Source organism: Drosophila obscura, unplaced genomic scaffold, assembly GCF_018151105.1.
Source record: "Drosophila obscura isolate BZ-5 IFL unplaced genomic scaffold, ASM1815110v1 contig_150, whole genome shotgun sequence".
In the NCBI taxonomy this organism is placed as follows: domain Eukaryota; kingdom Metazoa; phylum Arthropoda; class Insecta; order Diptera; family Drosophilidae; genus Drosophila; species Drosophila obscura.
Window position 1 is genome coordinate 8,678,276 of NW_024542736.1, and position 16,650 is coordinate 8,694,925.

Genomic DNA, 16,650 nt, shown 5'->3' on the forward strand with positions numbered 1-16,650 from the left:
GTTAACAGGTTCAAGATTAAGAATATCAATATATATTTAAATATATGTGTTTATGGATACATATATGTATATTTATCGCCGTACAAACAACACCAAAGAAACATACATGTTAGCAGAAATAATACAAATAAATAAATATAATAAATAAACCAGAATCTCGTTAGACATTATTTCGACTTTCGTTGCATCAGCTGATCATAGTTCGGTATTTCAGTAAAATACTATGCCACTATGTCCATTTTTAGGGTATAAACAAATGTCTATAAGCACTGGGCTTAAGACAACCAAATAATATCCAAGAAACAAGATGGACCGCTGGCTAAATCGCGTTGCCGTTGTCACTGGTGCCAGTTCCGGGATCGGGGCAGCATGCTGCAAAGATCTGGTCTCCAAAGGAATGATCGTCGTGGGATTGGCGCGACGGGAGCATCGACTGCAGGAAGTAAAGTCTTCTCTGCCCGTCGATCAAGGGGCTCGTTTCCATGGCCGGAAGTGCGATGTCAGTGTGGAGCAGCAGGTAATTGATGCCTTTGTTTGGATCGAGCAGACTTTGGGCGGGGCCGACGTACTGATAAACAATGCCGGCATAGTACGACGGACCAACATCACCGATGAGGGCAACTCGGACGCTCTTCGCGCTATTTTGGATACAAACTTGCTGGGCGTTTCCTGGTGTACACGCGAAGCGTTTCTTTCGCTTCAGCGTAGAAAAGTGAACGATGGGCATGTGGTGCTCATAAATAGCCTGGCCGGGCATATTGTGCCAATGGTGGATGGGGTTCAATTCAATATGTATGCCCCTTCAAAGCATGCTATAACCGCGTTAGCCGAAGTCCTGCGCCAAGAGTTCATCAATAAATCAACCAAGACAAAGATTACTGTGAGTATTGTTGTTCTTTGTTCCGAACGTTACCATTAACTGTTACCTTCATTACGATCTCCAGAGCATCAGTCCTGGCGTTGTGGACACCGAAATCTTCGACAAGAATTCCGCCGAGCTGACCAACTCCATGCCAATGCTGCGAGCGGAGGATGTAGCCGATGCAGTCACCTATTGCATCCAAACACCGCCCAATGTGCAGATTCATGAGCTCACCATTAAGCCAGTGGGTGAACGTTTTTAAGATGTTTATCGTTTTCCAAGATTAATATATTCTTTTCTACAATTAAAATACCCCTGCAATCGCTTGATTACAACTTTTTAAATCCTCCAAGTCGATAGCATTCGCGCCATCTAGGGTTGCAAAACCATCTATGTTATCGATAGTGGCTTGTGTTCCTCCAGGGGATTTCTTCTATTTTTCGTGGGGATTTTCTATCTTTTTGGTAGGAGATTTTCTCCCTACGCAACATCGGGGTTTTCATCGCATGATGTCCTTACATTCCACTTACATCCCACTTACGTATATTCCCTATCGATACGCTTCCGGTGGTAATGTGACAGAAGCTTTTTCCGCGAAAAATAGAAAAAGAAAAGCTGATGGGAAGACAGCTTCTGGCGCTGGCAATGAAGATGAAGCCAAAGTAGGAACGTCTCGAGCAACTGCTCTCCATTTAAACGAAGATTGCTGGAGAGTCATAATGGAATATCTGGAACTAAAGGACCAGCTTAGGCTCGCTTCTTCAAACCTGTGGATTAGAGAGATATTTAAAAGATACGCAAGCCATCGGTACAAACATATAGATAAGTCGCTCACGGATCGTCTTGGCTACAAAGATCTGAAGCAACTGTTGCAGATCGTTGGTGAGCATCTTTTTAGCTATGAAGCTAAAAATCCTCACACTTCGAAAATCGATCAGCATCTACGGCTCTTGCGGAGCTACTGCTCGAACCTCCATAATTTGAAATTAAGTTTCATTCCGAGCAGGCGCGGAAGGGACGATTTAAACGGATTGAAAAAGCTCAACTCTTTGGACGTTCATTTGTGGTGTGCAGAAAAAGATAGGATATTTATGAATTTTGTTTGCAATCTCAAGCCCCCGTCTCTAAGGAAACTGAAGTTGTTTGCTCATACATATAGTGGGAAAGGATTGCATGTTTTCGATCAACTGGAATCTCTGGAAATTTTTGTCTTTGTTGATTTCGATGGTGAGAACTTTGCGGATTGCTGTCGAGCAATGACGAACTTGCGGGTTCTTAAATTAAACGATATGCAAAATTATAGTAAGAACATTTTTGAAATTCGGCCCCGGGCGCCCCCCCCCCCCCCCCCCCCGGCCCGGCGCCCCCCCAAGCGCGGCGGCCGCCCAAATTTGCGGAGCACCTTTCCGGCATACTATCCCCTACGAGACACTTGAACACAGCGTTGATGTAACTCCAATAACTGAAATTATACTTTACTTTTCCCAATATACATTCATATCATGCATATCTTGTATTATTTGTCTAGATCGCTCAATATTTTATTCAAATATTATGACACTCCTCTGTATTTTTACGGTATATTTTTAAATATAGAACGTATATTTCAGTATATTTCTGAGGGTCAGGTCACACCAGCCAGCAGTCGTAGTCGTGTCGGGATTTGTTTTTATAAATTATTATCTGTTTCAAGCCGTTAACTAATTAATTGGAATACTCTTCGAAATTGCAACGAAATTCTCCATATATACATACTTTACGGTTGTCATTACCGTCGCGTTTCCTTGTGTGCTAACGAAGCTAATTGAATTACACACGCACACAGACAACAAACAGTCGTCTGCTCTGCGTCATTAGCTATTTCGGTCCAAATATTGAAATTATGGAACAACAACAGCAACAAATAGCCCCCGAAGTGGCCGCAACTCCAGCCCCACTGCTGGAGGAGCAACTGGACATGGATGACAGCATGAAGCACTGCTTCGAGAACCTAATTGTCATCGATGTGGGGGCTAATTTGACCAACAAAAAGTATAGCCGTGATCTGGATTCCGTTGTCCAAAGAGCAAGAGACGCAGGTTAGTACTAGTATGGGTATGTCAATTGAAGAAGAGCTAGAGAAGAACAAGACTAAGCCTGGGTGGGGGGGAATTGTCTTTGTTTTTGGGCGAGGTCTTTTCTGGTCAGTCACACGCACTGAGAGAGTGGCAAGAAGGTCAAGTGATAAGCAACATGTGTGCACAGCTCGTGGCTGTGTGCGTGTGTGAGAGTAGAGGTATGTGGCATAGCCGTAGGCAAGTGCAACCCGTGCACCACTGCATTTTCGATGGCATGGCTAACTTTCTCTTTGGTCTCTTTTGTGTGTGTCTGTTTTGCAGGTGTTCAGAAACTAATGGTACACGGCACTTCGGTCAAATCGAGCAAGGAAGCGCTGCGCCTTTCGCGCATTTATCCCGACATTATCTACTCGACTGCTGGCATTCACCCACACGACTCAAAGTCCATTGTGGAGGAGCCGTCCACATGGTTCGACTTGGAGCACATCGCCCAGGCACAGGAGTGCGTCGCGGTGGGTCCTTGCGGCCTGGACTACCAGCGCGACTTCTCCGAACCAGATGCCCAGAAACAGATCTTCGCCAAGCAATTGCACTTGGCCATACGCCTCAATAAACCTCTGCTAATCCATGAGCGGTCGGCTCAGAATGATCTACTCGAAATACTCGACAAGTATGCCCCAAAATAAAGCCAGCCACAACAAACGTTTCTAATCTATCCCACTGCAGATTCGAGAATCTACCGCCCGTGATTATCAGAGGTTTTATGGGCACAGCCGAGGAGGCGCTAAAATACTTGGACCGGAGGTTCTACATCAGTTTGACCGGCTACTTGTGCAAGGACAAATCAGACACGGGTGTTCGCAGACTGCTGGACAATGGCACACTGCCTTTAGATCGATTGCTAGTTGAAACGGATGCTCCGTTCATGTATCCAAACACCAGGGCTTCCAAGCTACCGCAACATGTCAAGACTGCCATCACGGAACGCTCTTTGCTGTACTTACACAGGTAATGGGAATGATTCCTCTGATTATATTATATATATGGAAATTCTTTTGCAGATATTGTACCTTCCAACGAAACGAGCCATGCAGTCTGCCAGCAATTGTGGAAATGATTGCCGCATTCATGAAGAAAACGCCCGATGAGGTGGCCTTGGCCACTGCCTTCAATGCCCTGAAGCTTTTCGGTTTGTCCTAAAAAGGGTGCGTGCGAGCCTGAGATTCACGATAGACTCATTTATGTGCCTTAACCACTAATCGAATTCATGATGATCCGATCGTCTTGATATACATACACATAACGATACACACCCACACAACTACGAACCCCAACCCATTGCATGCGAGAACTACGTATACGTATACCATACTCATACTCATACTGGTGCAAATTGGCGATCGAAATTTGCAAAAGTATAGATTTAAGTTGTTGGAATTTCCTAAGCAGATGCTTTATTTACTTGAATACCCCGAGAAAACGGTGCCAAGGTAGGTGCCAAGTGAACGCGTTGGACCCTTGGGAGCAAATCAATTTGCGATCCGTCGACGTTTCACGCTTCGAAGCGCGCGCTTCGAACTACAGATATATGTATGTAGCTTTCGAAAGCGATAATGTTAAATGCTGCAGCTTGTCTCTGTTTCAATCTGTGCTTAGATTTAAGATTCATATTTATAGTTCTTTGTGTCTTGTTAGTTTGTAGTCCTCTTTTTTTTGTACATATTTATTCTTGTTGTTTATTGTGGACCTCCCGAGGTTCGCCCCTACTAGTATGCGATATGATGATGATGATTATGGGAAACGTAATGTGATCATTTTAAGAGCTAAAGCATATTCAATATCCTATGCCTATATTTTGTTATATTTACATATACAAAAGAAACAAAGTTGTACTGGACTGATCAACTCACGGAGGTTGCATAAAAATCCGCTTTTGTGCCCATTGTCCGCACACACTCACACACACACTATTTTCCATTTGAATAAAGCGAATTTGAAAATCAAACAAACGATCATTGGTCATAATAGTATATTTGGTTCGTCAGCACAGCACACAGCGCATCGTTGGGTCGACGTGTGTGTGTGTGCATATTTAAAAGCGTTGTATGTTTTTCAAATCCTCGAACTGTTTCAACCCATTCAAATTGTCCCACCATTGTTTGAGGCGGTGACGCAATATTAGGGAAAACCAGGGGGTCAATGGGGCGCTGAAATTCGAGACGGCATCGTCAATCTCGTCGCGTCTCAAGAAGCGCACTTCGCTGACCTCGTTGCTGTTGGGACACAGCGTTACATCCTTTTGCAGGAATAGAATGTAGTCGATTTCATGCTCGCCCCAAACATTATTTCCCGGATCGGCGTAGTGGATGCGCGTGAGATAGTGAAAGTCCTCCGGCCGGATTTCATCTGTTGGTATGCCTAGCTCGTAGTTCAGGCGCCGCTGGGCAGCCAGTCGGATTCCTAGGGCGTTCGACTCCTGTCGCTCCTGTTCTATCTCATAAAGCGGGTGGCTGCAGCACGCGTTGGTATATGTATTGGGAAAGGTGATCTGCACTTGGCCAACGATTCAAGTTTAATGGTTTCAGGCGTATTTCCGCTGCTAACTCACCTTGTGAACAGAACGTCTTTGTACCAGCATTTCGCCTTTGGCATTGAAGAGAAATACGCTAAACGCGCGATGCAGCTTGACGTCCCTCGTCTGTGGATGCACCCTATGGCAGTCTGCCTTGGATGCTGCGCCTATGGCTCTGTCATTTTCGTCCACAACAATACATTGCTCCTTTAAGGCGCTTGCCTGCAAAGGATCGTGCACTTCAACGGGCGCCTCCTTCTGTTGGCGACCTGGAGTGGTGCAGCACCTGCGCAGCAGCTGAAAGCGTGCAGTTAGGAGATTCAAGCGCGATGCCAACATTTTTGGGGATTGACTAGCTTCAAAATGTGACAAAACAAATATAAAAAGTGAAACTTCGTAATACTGGGCGAGCGGTGCTGCCAACTGGCGCAACCAGAATGTGCTCATTTTGCCACACTGGTGCTCGGAAAACAGCTGTTTTGCTTCACGTCGTAGCCCTGGAAATAGTGATACACAATTTGCTCATAATCAGTTTTTCGCTTCCGTCGCTGAAAATTTAAATTGTAAATACCAAAGTAATTACTCTAGTAATTACCACCGCAGGGCCCTTAAAAATGGTAAAACCATCTGATTCCTTATCTTCGCGCTGTATTGCACTGTTTGTACTCCCCCAGATACGCTTTATACTCATACAAAACCGTGCTGGTAAGACTCGCCTGGCGAAATGGTATATGAACTTTGATGACGACGAAAAACAAAAACTGATTGAGGAGGTCCACGCCGTGGTCACTGTGCGGGATGCCAAGCACACCAACTTCGTAGAGGTAAGGGCCAGGATAGGATGCAAATGGGGGCGTCCACATGCAGTGTCGAAGCCTAATCTAACCATTTACCCACTCCACAGTTTCGTAATTTCAAAATTGTCTATAGACGATATGCGGGCTTATATTTCTGCATTTGCGTGGACGTCAATGACAACAATTTGTGCTATCTGGAAGCTATCCACAACTTTGTGGAAGTGCTGAACGAATACTTCCATAATGTGTGCGAGCTGGACCTCGTCTTCAACTTCTACAAGGTCTACAGTGTGGTGGATGAGATGTTTTTGGCCGGCGAGATCCGGGAAACTTCACAGACGAAAGTGCTCAAACAGCTGCTAACATTAAACTCTTTGGAATAGATAGCCATCTCCATTAGAACGATGCATTCCCATAACCCCCCGTGTGGGTAGGCGTTATACCCGCTTATCGAATCTTCTTTCATATACTATTATGTATGTATTATTATTATCTGTAATGTGTTCTCTATGCAAACAAAACTCTCAAATGTTAAATACCGTGTTTAGAATCAAATAATGCATTCTAAGAAATTATATGCAAGCCAGTCGATTCGATTGTTATCGGGGGGTCGTTGGGTCGGGTCAGATAAACGGTATCCGCCCACACACCTCTGTGTTGGAAGGGAATTCCTATTTTCTGTGCAGCCCTGGCTCTGACGCTTTTCCCAACACTGGAGTCTGATGCCACTTCGTCATTTTTTCAGTCGCCATTGTTCTCGTTCTCGGCCATCGAATTTGTGGAAATAAACTCGATTTCCTATAAATTCGTTGCAATAAACACAATAACCAGTTACAAAACACACAATAGCAATAGTGCAAGAGCAGTGCGCGTAATTTAGTGATACATTTGAAGTAATCAGACCGCGCAAGTCGAAGAAACAGTCAACGCAAAGCAGCCAGGCAAAGGCAGAAATCGTATCGAATATTTGTTCGTGGCAAATATAAATTCTTGTGAAAAAGTCCCAAAATGTCATCTGTGAATCCCGAATAGTAAGTTGTCACATGCACAAACTGCGCACCAGTGCAGTGGAGACCATTGACTTGTTTTTGATTGAAACATTTTTACACACTCGCGTTCGATAATCGTTGCTTTCATCATTTTTTTTTTCTGCGACGTCATTTTTGCTACGTCTCACATCCCAGCCCAGCCCAGCCCACTCCCTTTTTTCTAGCATTGTTTAGCGCTGGCCTGGCCCTGTTGTTGGCAACTCCAAAAGCACTCGATTTTAATAGAAACTAAAAGCAGCCCTAAAACCAGAAAGGGATGTGCACACATCACATGAACATATATATTTATGCACCCATACGAGCGCACTCTGATGGCAAACTTTGTACGCCACAGAGAAAATATTGTTGATTGTTTTTGCTTCTAGTCGCTTCTCAGCTTCAGATTCGGCCAGCACATCCATTCCATTCCAAGCACTGTCCGGAGCTCAGTTACTGGACTGGACTGGATGGCGGGCTGACTGGCGATTCGTGGGGCGTATGAGTCACCTGCGTAGAGAGAGAGAGAGTCTCCTACCCCTCTCGCGTACGCTTTGTTGTTGTTTGACAGCTTTTGTAGTGTTGCTCTCACTCTCTCTCTCCCTCTCTCTCGCTCCCTGGTGCTACGTAATCAAAACCTCTTTTATTTGGCTTTAATTGCCTTGCTGCGCTCCTACTTGAAAACAATTGAACTTGAGAAATTTCCTGAGCTATGGAATCTCTGGCCCTTTCACTGTATCGCAACAGTTACGAGATGGATGTTTAGCCATTATCAAAATGCTCGTTCGGTTTTCAATTGGGGGTTGATGTTGGATACCCCACATCGATAAGATAACGCAGACTTAGTATATGTACAATGTGACGTTTTGTGTACCTCCCTCATGAATATTCCGACTTATCATATTTTTTCTTCTTACAGCGATTATCTCTTCAAACTGTTGCTGATTGGCGATTCCGGCGTTGGAAAGTCCTGTCTGCTGCTGCGATTTGCCGATGACACATATACAGAAAGCTATATCAGCACAATCGGTGTAGATTTTGTAAGTGTTTTATCGAAACAACCAAAAAAAAGACCTTGCGTGTGACTAATAAAACCTTTTATCTTGCAGAAAATTAGAACCATAGAGCTGGACGGAAAGACCATTAAACTGCAAATCGTAAGCACGTTTGTTAGTTCAATTGAAACTAGAGCTAAACTCTTGCAACTCTTTACAGTGGGATACTGCTGGTCAGGAGCGCTTCCGTACCATCACTTCTTCATACTACCGTGGCGCACATGGTATCATTGTTGTCTATGACTGCACGGATCAGGAGTCCTTTAACAATGTGAAGCAATGGCTCGAGGAAATCGAACGATATGCTTGCGAGAATGTCAACAAGCTGCTGGTGGGCAACAAGAGCGATTTGACCACCAAAAAAGTTGTTGATCATACCACAGCCGCGGTGCGTATTATACGAGAGAGTAAAAAGTCCATTTATCTTATCTCATTTTATTATTTATTTTTTTTAAACTGAATTTTGGGAAACTGTAGGAGTATGCAGCTCAGTTAGGCATTCCATTTCTTGAAACTTCGGCCAAGAGCGCCACCAACGTGGAGCAGGCCTTCATGACGATGGCGGCTGAGATCAAGAATCGCGTCGGGCCGCCATCCAGTGCCACCGACAACGCTAGCAAAGTGAAAATCGATCAAGGACGTCCAGTGGAAAAACCCAATTCTGGTTGCTGCTGAATAACTCTGATTGTGAATCATTATTTTATTATACAATTAAACAAAATTTAAATATAATAAATTAAAACGGAAAACACACAACAACAACAACAATAATAAAAGGAAAATCGAAAGCGTAATAACAAAACCATAATTATAATATCAGATTCTGTAATAGCAATAATGATATGAGGATGCGTTTGAGCATATTGATTGAGTAGATGCGTTTGTATGATTCCGATCCGTGGACGCGAGAGTACACACACTTTAAGCAAATATATGTAATAGGTATGTAGCCAACAAAATTCCAAAACATCCCCAACACAGCCCATTCACATGGCAAGATGCTGATACTAACCGTCTTTCTGATTTCTGTTCCAACCGTTCTGTTCATACATAAGTAGTGCAAGGCAAAACGGTTTAGCAATTAACTTAATCTAAATCTAACCTAACGTAAGAGAGTTACTTATCACAGCAGCGCGAAAAGATACTAACTTAAATTACTTCACTCCACCACCATACACATGATACATGGATGATCCGATCCGCGTTGAATGTAAGCAGGGCCGCATATGCGAGGAGCTGGCAAACGAGAGCCACACTTACACTTGTACACCGGGTCTCCTCCTACCCATAACTATGTACTATGTATATGCATATGTGTGCGAGTGTGGGTGTGTGTGTGTGAGTTTGAAACATATTTATCTCTGGTGCTCGCTCGCCACTTGTCTCTGTCATATTCAAAATTTTATGTAAATCAAAACGAACACTTTTAGCATTAACAAAAACAAATTGTGTGTATTTGTATTTTCGAGTGACGCGATGGATTTGTGTAGGCACATAATTAGTGTAATAATAATGACGATATAACGATGAAGTTTAATAAAAATTGCGTGAGCGTAAAATATTAAAAAGGTTTGGGAACAAGGCACACACAACATTACATACTCGTACATACACACACACATACACACCATACAGTTTCGGCTTTCACTTTCGCCCGAATTTGATTTTTTATTTCGCTTGAATACAATAAAATCTGTACCGATGCCTATAAAAGGTTTTGTTTTATTCCCCAACATTAGCTGTGGGGTCAAAGTGAAGGCCGGAACTAAGCATGCGAGTACACACGAAAAAAAAAATAACTCATGGTTTCAAAAACATTCTCTAGCGTTTATTGACTTCATCTGAGGTACTTCAGTCTTAACAACGAAATTTCTTCTAAATACTATGACTATTTGCTGTTGGAATTCAACTAAAATACTCGTACAATTCAATGGGAGGGATGTTTTCAGGTTTTGCTGGTTCGACGCTCCTGCAGACAAGCGGCTGTTACCGTGGCCGCGGTTGTTCCAATGATGGCGGCACCCAGGATGCCTCGTTCGCGCTCGCCCAGTCCGGAAATGGACAGACTATTGCTTCGCCAGGCAGAGGACGAGGTTGTGCGCTCCGTGCCCGAAGAGGTGGATATGGAGTTGATCAGAAATGTGGCCTCGCGACGCAGCGTACGGTGAGCCGGACGGGTACTGGCGCCGCCGGCCAAAGTGGCTCCCTCGTCAGCATCATTGGCTTGTCGTCGTGAAGTGTTTCGCATGCTGCCGCCTGCCGTCGCATGCTGCCGCTGATGGTGGTGATGATGGCGATGATGATGATGGCTCGGCCTCTGACCCAGGCACGTGAGCAGCAGCCGCCAAAAGCCGCCCCGGAACTTGGACGACATCAGGTTGTAGAGAATGGGATTCATGGCCGAGTTGAGATATAGCATGAAGCGCGAAAAGTACAGCAGATTGTAGTAGCCTGCGATGCCCAGGCGCTCCACATCCTCGGCGCTGGCCATGATCACCCACAGCGTGAATGCTCGGAAGGGCAGCAGACACACAAAGAAACTGGAGACGACCGCCACCAGCATAAAAATCACCTGCTTGCGGTGCTTCCTCATGCCATTGCTCTGCTGATGGCTGTTGCCTTTGGTGCTGAGTGCTGTGGTGCCCGTCCCCGGCTGCGGCTGCGGCGAGGTGGGCCTATGGAAGGCATTGTTTGGCCGCAGCAGCTTGTAGGCAATGGCCGCGTACAGCAGGACCAGTATGCCGAAAGGTAGAAAGAAAAACACCGTAATGCTGCCCACAAAATAGAAGATCGTCCAGAAGCCATCGGCCGCTGTGGTGCAGACTGGAGCGTCCGTTCCGTCTCCATAGGGCTCTACGCTGTAGCTGGAAATGGCGATGATGGGACTGCAAAAATCATACATATGTATATATTTATTTATATCGGGGTGAATATGAATGGTATTGTTCTTATTATTGCTGATGTTGTCTGCAAAGTTTTAACGGCGCTCCAAGAGGGAAACAAACAAATATTTAAAAACTACTCAACGGCAGCTGGAACTAAGTACTAGAAAACTTTCAAAGGAAGCACTCAACTTAATCAGAACGGAAACGGCAACGTCTGCTCGTACCCGTCATACTTACACATGCGACGAGGGGCTCTAACTACTTTTGGTGGTGTTGTAGAGGAAAAATTACAGGAAATCTACATACGTCATATTGATACTTCTAAGGCTACGAAAACAAATTACAAAGCTACGTATGTACAAGTATCTATGTATGTATATTTACAGAAGATTGGCAGTTGTCCGATTTCCTGAACAATAATTTACATTATTTTGCTTACTGGCAGGAGGGAGGTCTTCCCAATAGATGGGAGGTTACCGCAGGGCAGGGATATGTTGAAAATAAGCCATTTCTTTGACCCATTGAGTGAGTTGTTGTCATACAAAATTTATTTACTTACAAACTCGTCACTTTTGCTATAAGTATATGCGTGCGTGTGTGTGGGTTTTTGTATATTTATAAGCCGAGTATATATGTATGTGTGTATTGTTTAAATAATATATATATAAATATTTACGTATTTATGCATGGGTTTAAGAATGTGTGCATGTGTATGCATGTATATACAACTGTGTTTGCATTTGGATTGTGTGAACATTTTATTTTGGGCCGCAGCAAAGTAGGCAACAGTTTTTTTCCTGCTATTTTTTCCATGTCCCGCCCCGTGCACGGCCGTGTAATGGCAGCCATTTTGGAATGGCCTTAAACATGGCCGTCGATTGGCAGTCGGCCTCAGCGAAAGGAAACTATTTCAATACACCTAAATCATGTTTATCCGTCGCCCTGATGGGGTACCCAAACGCATATTAAGCCATTTGCCATTTGCCTTTCGTCCAAGCGTTCGTCGTTTAATGGTAGCCCCGGCAACGGCCACGGCCCCGGTCGCAGTTCCATTCTCCCGTTGAGCTGTGCCCTTTCTCCGTTCAGTAGTTGTAGTGGTGTGTAGTGCTGCTGTTTGGCTGTCGTTGCTGTTATTTATCTTTGGCACATTCATTCGAGTTTAATAGCCCGAAAAATTGATTGTTTTTTGTACGGAAATGTCCAAGGAGCAGGCACGACGACTGGCAGGACTGGCAAAGACTGGCTGTCAACGGTTGAATGGAATCGATTATGGTTGCAAAAAGCGTTCAAAATACAATTTGTGCAGTCGTGGCGTGGCGGGGACCAGGACCAGGATCAGAGCCAAACCGACTTCGACACATTCCAGTCAAGTGAAGCGAATGTGTAAACGGGTTACAAGCGATTTTTCACGCCTTTCCCCCCTCGTTCCGGTCATCTCAGGCAAGATTTTCAGCTTCCTTTGGCCCACCCAGTGCCTCCTCGTCGAAACTGATTTGAGGCTTGTGGCGCCGCGGAGTGGGATTTGAATTCTTCAAGCCCATTAGATGGCTATCACTCTCCCGCCTGGCCATCCGTTCGCCCATCCCCGAATGGCTGAGCATGGCCATGGCTTCCAGATCACTGCCGCATGGCAACTGCAGCTCAATCTTAAGGCGTGTCCGGCTGATGTCCTCGCTGCATCGTCGATTGGAGCTGCGTGACAGAATGCTAGAGCTGGTGGCTGCCGTTGCATTGGACGAGTTGGTGTTCGTGTTGGTGCCCAGGCCCGTGGAGATGGTGCCACTGCGTCCGCGAGTGCCACCGACACCGTCGCTGCCCCGTCCCAGTGTAAGGAATTTCAACAGCAATCGGCCAGCATCGTGGCATAGCCGGGCAAAGCCCCTGCGAAACTTGGTGGACATGAGGTTGTAGAGTATGGGATTCATGGCCGAGTTGAGGTAGAGCATCACACGACAGAAGTAGAGCAGGCTGTAGTAGCGCACCAGGCCAATCTCGTGGAGCGTTTGGTCCGTGCTCAGTATGATCCAGAGGGTAAGCACGCGGAAGGGCAGCAGGCAGACGAAGAAGGAGAGAACGACGGCGCCGAGCATTAGGACCACCTGCTTGCGGGCCTTTAGGCTCAGCTCCGGCTTGGTGGGGCGGGCGCGCAGCATGGTGCTCTGATTGGAGACGAGGTTCTTGGCAATGATGCCGTACAGCACGACCAGGGTGAGGAATGGCATTATGAAGAACACGGTTATGGTCATCAGAAAGAAGGCTATGGTCCAATCGGTGATGGCCTGCGTGAGGCAAACGGCCACCGATGATCCATCAATATACTCGGCCAACTTGTATTCGGCCACCCACAGTATGGGGCTACATGGAAAATGGAGGGGGGAGAGAAAAAGCAAACAAGAAACGTAATCAGGCTGGCGGGGTCATGGGGAGGCGGATAATGGATGGAAATGGTGTGAAATGTTGAAGAACAAGAAAGAGAGAGGGCGATAGAGTGAGCGCGAGAGGAGGAGGAGGAGGAGAGAGCGCAGTGCCATAGAATATGATGATGATGAGGAGAATTGAAATGCTTAATCCCAAGATCCTTAGTTGATTTACTACATTCATTATTTTATATTTAAGAACCAGTTTCGTATGCTCATGTCCTGCCTATTCTGTTAGCTTTAAGTAATCTGAAACGCTTTAAATATTTTGGCTAGACACGACAGATATGACAGTCAACAGGCAGTGTTCAGGCTACTTCTTGGGTTGATCCAAGCGTGCTGGACGTGCGTCACTGTAGACGTCTTGTGGTGCTTGTGGTTTGAATGTGTTTTAAAATGTTTGCTCGCCTCCTCTTCGGCCTTGGGGCGGCTTCTTGGGTGGCGTAATTAATGGGCAGACGCCTGGAGGCAGGCCGATCCCGATGCTACGAGCCATGACCCTACCCACGACCACCTCCCTGCGGTGGGGTCAGTGTTCGCCTGGAAAATGTGCTGTTTATTTCATTGTTATGAACGCGGCAAGATTTGCAAAATTAAAAAGGGTCGCCAGCCGTCCTGAGGACTGAGGACTGTGACTGGGAATGTGGCCATGAAAATACAATAATAAAGTGTCAATGAAATGAAATTCCATGATAGCGGACATCGGTGCTTATTAAAGATGACAGGAAGCTGATAACGGACGCGCCAAACTGGGGACAAAAGCCTCCTTGGAGAGCCTGCCCCCAAAAATGAGAAAGAATAGCGCAATGACCAAACCAAAGCCATGATGAGTAGGATGCATGGGATGGGCACGGCAGGAGAGTGAAAGCGAGAAGGAGAAAGTGAAAGTGAAATAGATAGGGAAAGAGAGAGTGAGAGTGGGTCAACAGTCGATGTTTAGCATGTAAATGGACACGCGGATGGCAAACAAAAGGCCAAACACCAAACACCGAAAACATTCCAGTTTCCAGGAATGAAGACAAAAAAAAATCCAAGAAAATCCAAAAAGAGAAAACAGAAATAGAAACAAAACACAAATCATTAAAAATGACGACGATTGACACTTATAATTAATGAGCGAGGAACTTAATGCTTGGCTGCCCAAAATGAATAAATGGAAATAAGCCATAAACTACGATTAGATCTAGAATGGAGGATAATCCAGTACAGATGTATATATATGAATGCCAACACCAAATGGAAAGAAATGGAAAGAGAAAGAGAGATAAAGCATGCAATGAGATATTTCGACTAAATATAAAATTTGTGAAAATAAATTATAATGCTAATATTTAATTAAATTCACTTTAAGATATGCCACAAAAAAAAAAAAAACGAACACACAGCAGAACGGAGTTCATTGCACTGTCCAGACTGTCCGGAGAGCGAACAGAACGCTTACCTCGTAAAGAGCGCAGCAATGCCCCAGGCCAGGACGCAGATGAGGATGGCACGCCCCTTGGTACAGACATAGCCGGCCTTTAATGGCTCACAGATTGCGTAATAGCGTTCGAATGAGATGGCCAAGATGGTCAGAACGCTGGCATGGGCCACCGTCAGCTCAACGAACGGCACGGCCTTGCCTGTGAGTGGAGCACAAGAAGCAGAAGAGAGCAGTTAATTAGGCTGTGGAAAATAAACAGAGCCTCCAGGAGGAGTACGAGTGTGTGCCACTTACACATCTCATGGCCAAGTACCCAGGTCTCTGGGCGCGTGTTAACCTCAACGAGTACGGTGGGCGTGCAGACGAGCAGCACCAGCAGGTCGGCGATGCTCAGATTGGTGAGGAAAATGTTTGTGGAGTTGCGCATATCCTTCGTTTTCACAATCACAATGGGCACCTGGTAAAGAAATGGGAAGTTGGGAGTGGCATATAGGCATATATTTTCATATATACGTAGATGGACTCACCATCACGTTGCCCACAACTCCCAGCAGCATGATGACTATGCAGAAGAACATGGCGGTTGTGCGTATATACGGCGGAATCTGTGGCAGCATCGGCTCAGTAGCCTCACCGGCATCGGCATCGGCCGCGGCCGCTGCATCGGATGTTGCTGCGCTGGAATTATCACTATGGCCGCGGCTGGTCTGGGCAGAATCGTAGCCGAGGGCTGGAATACTATAAGTTGCGTTGTATGCGCCATCGCTGCCACTATTAGCGCCACGGGATAGCCCAGCCTGCTGGGACGTCTTCCTGGCTGTGGTTGCTGCGGCAGTGCCTTCGCTTGCTGCTGTTGGGAATGCTGTTGCTGTTGCAACATCTTGAGCCTTGGTCTGGGGTAGCAGCAGCAGGAGCAGCAGGAGCAACAGCGGCCAACAAATCCTCAAGCCTATGCCAATGTTGGTCAGCCGTGGATGCTGCCCGTTCCTGGTACTGGCCACAGCGACGCCGTGGCTGCCCCTCACCAATGGCAATGTCGGTGTCGTCGTCCTGCGTCGGGGGGGCGTATGTCTTGTAATGTGAATTACATGGGCCAAAGTCGCAACATTATCGCACGCGAATCCTTCGAGTGAGGACGCTACCGCCCGCTGTTCAATTAAGTAGAAGCGGAACGCAATGGGACGGAAGGAATCTGGCTCCGAATCCGAAACGAAACCGAATCCGCTGTAATCACCCCTCTGGCAAGTTTATGCGAGCACTTAAAGACGCGCTAATGAAATTAAGATGTCCAACGGCCACCCAGATACGTTGTATACACCACCTCTCTGGTGTCTCTGTTGTCCGGATCCGGCAGCATTAAACAAATCAATCAGAGGGGCTTTGCGGTTGTCGTCCGGCCACGCCTGAAGTGGTAAAAATGGCAAGGGGATTAGTGTTTAAGTATCGCGCAGTGGGTAGGCCCTGTCCTTGTGCGGCACAGAATCAGGAAATAACCGGCCATTGACCAGGCTAACTAACTAACTAACGATAATGAATGAAAAGTTCATTAGGCGCTGT

General features: G+C 45.9%; 6 protein-coding genes across 7 annotated transcripts; 4 read left to right on the top strand and 2 right to left on the bottom strand.

Annotated features, from left to right (window-relative positions):
- The first annotated feature begins 251 nt into the window (after positions 1 to 251).
- Positions 252 to 1,196, top strand: LOC111080461 (farnesol dehydrogenase). The gene is made up of 2 exons (XM_022376087.2): positions 252 to 880; positions 945 to 1,196. Exons 1-2 carry the CDS (start codon positions 308 to 310, stop codon positions 1,122 to 1,124), a joined length of 753 nt encoding a protein of 250 aa, XP_022231779.2. The 5' UTR covers positions 252 to 307; the 3' UTR covers positions 1,125 to 1,196.
- A 1,284-nt stretch (positions 1,197 to 2,480) lies between these two features.
- On the top strand, positions 2,481 to 4,127 carry LOC111080468 (3'-5' ssDNA/RNA exonuclease TatD). 2 transcript variants are annotated; one of them, XM_022376102.2, is made up of 4 exons: positions 2,481 to 2,940; positions 3,241 to 3,589; positions 3,646 to 3,927; positions 3,981 to 4,127. In XM_022376102.2, exons 1-4 carry the CDS (start codon positions 2,745 to 2,747, stop codon positions 4,117 to 4,119), a joined length of 966 nt encoding a protein of 321 aa, XP_022231794.1. In that variant the 5' UTR covers positions 2,481 to 2,744; the 3' UTR covers positions 4,120 to 4,127. The 2 variants fall into 2 exon arrangements, with proteins under 2 accessions (XP_022231794.1, XP_022231795.1); XM_022376103.2 differs by lacking the exon at positions 2,481 to 2,940 and adding an exon at positions 3,035 to 3,137.
- Positions 4,128 to 4,912: 785 nt separating this feature from the next.
- Positions 4,913 to 5,919, bottom strand: LOC111080469 (isopentenyl-diphosphate Delta-isomerase 1). Its single transcript, XM_022376104.2, has 2 exons — positions 5,528 to 5,919; positions 4,913 to 5,467 (listed from the first exon to the last, which is right to left on the bottom strand). The coding sequence occupies exons 1-2, from the start codon at positions 5,828 to 5,830 to the stop codon at positions 5,012 to 5,014; spliced, it is 759 nt and encodes a 252-aa protein (XP_022231796.2). The 5' UTR covers positions 5,831 to 5,919; the 3' UTR covers positions 4,913 to 5,011.
- A 46-nt stretch (positions 5,920 to 5,965) lies between these two features.
- LOC111080471 (AP-2 complex subunit sigma) lies at positions 5,966 to 6,824 on the top strand. Its single transcript, XM_022376106.2, has 3 exons — positions 5,966 to 6,108; positions 6,166 to 6,315; positions 6,396 to 6,824. The coding sequence occupies exons 1-3, from the start codon at positions 6,106 to 6,108 to the stop codon at positions 6,669 to 6,671; spliced, it is 429 nt and encodes a 142-aa protein (XP_022231798.1). The 5' UTR covers positions 5,966 to 6,105; the 3' UTR covers positions 6,672 to 6,824.
- A 207-nt stretch (positions 6,825 to 7,031) lies between these two features.
- Positions 7,032 to 9,124, top strand: LOC111080470 (ras-related protein Rab-1A). Its single transcript, XM_022376105.2, has 5 exons — positions 7,032 to 7,319; positions 8,233 to 8,353; positions 8,423 to 8,470; positions 8,529 to 8,756; positions 8,846 to 9,124. The coding sequence occupies exons 1-5, from the start codon at positions 7,297 to 7,299 to the stop codon at positions 9,041 to 9,043; spliced, it is 618 nt and encodes a 205-aa protein (XP_022231797.1). The 5' UTR covers positions 7,032 to 7,296; the 3' UTR covers positions 9,044 to 9,124.
- A 1,059-nt stretch (positions 9,125 to 10,183) lies between these two features.
- LOC111080456 (tachykinin-like peptides receptor 86C) lies at positions 10,184 to 16,321 on the bottom strand. Its single transcript, XM_041596375.1, has 5 exons — positions 15,621 to 16,321; positions 15,388 to 15,550; positions 15,112 to 15,292; positions 12,706 to 13,608; positions 10,184 to 11,253 (listed from the first exon to the last, which is right to left on the bottom strand). The coding sequence occupies exons 1-5, from the start codon at positions 15,708 to 15,710 to the stop codon at positions 10,314 to 10,316; spliced, it is 2,277 nt and encodes a 758-aa protein (XP_041452309.1). The 5' UTR covers positions 15,711 to 16,321; the 3' UTR covers positions 10,184 to 10,313.
- Between the last annotated feature and the right edge of the window lie 329 nt (positions 16,322 to 16,650).

Coding starts and splice junctions, on each gene's coding strand:
- LOC111080456 (XM_041596375.1), bottom strand. CDS start 15,710: ATGCTGCCACAGATTCCGCCGTATATACGCACAACCGCCATGTTCTTC. Junction 15,293..15,387: donor GGTACTTGGCCATGAGATGT/GTAAGTGGCACA, acceptor CTCCACTCACAG/GCAAGGCCGTGCCGTTCGTT. Junction 13,609..15,111: donor ATTGCTGCGCTCTTTACGAG/GTAAGCGTTCTG, acceptor TTTTCCATGTAG/CCCCATACTGTGGGTGGCCG.
- LOC111080461 (XM_022376087.2), top strand. CDS start 308: ATGGACCGCTGGCTAAATCGCGTTGCCGTTGTCACTGGTGCCAGTTCC. Junction 881..944: donor CAACCAAGACAAAGATTACT/GTGAGTATTGTT, acceptor TACGATCTCCAG/AGCATCAGTCCTGGCGTTGT.
- LOC111080468 (XM_022376102.2), top strand. CDS start 2,745: ATGGAACAACAACAGCAACAAATAGCCCCCGAAGTGGCCGCAACTCCA. Junction 2,941..3,240: donor CCAAAGAGCAAGAGACGCAG/GTTAGTACTAGT, acceptor TCTGTTTTGCAG/GTGTTCAGAAACTAATGGTA. Junction 3,590..3,645: donor CTACTCGAAATACTCGACAA/GTATGCCCCAAA, acceptor ATCCCACTGCAG/ATTCGAGAATCTACCGCCCG.
- LOC111080470 (XM_022376105.2), top strand. CDS start 7,297: ATGTCATCTGTGAATCCCGAATA. Junction 8,471..8,528: donor AGACCATTAAACTGCAAATC/GTAAGCACGTTT, acceptor AACTCTTTACAG/TGGGATACTGCTGGTCAGGA. Junction 8,757..8,845: donor TTGATCATACCACAGCCGCG/GTGCGTATTATA, acceptor GGGAAACTGTAG/GAGTATGCAGCTCAGTTAGG.
- LOC111080471 (XM_022376106.2), top strand. Junction 6,316..6,395: donor AGCACACCAACTTCGTAGAG/GTAAGGGCCAGG, acceptor CCCACTCCACAG/TTTCGTAATTTCAAAATTGT.
- LOC111080469 (XM_022376104.2), bottom strand. CDS start 5,830: ATGTTGGCATCGCGCTTGAATCTCCTAACTGCACGCTTTCAGCTGCTG. Junction 5,468..5,527: donor AAAGACGTTCTGTTCACAAG/GTGAGTTAGCAG, acceptor GGCCAAGTGCAG/ATCACCTTTCCCAATACATA.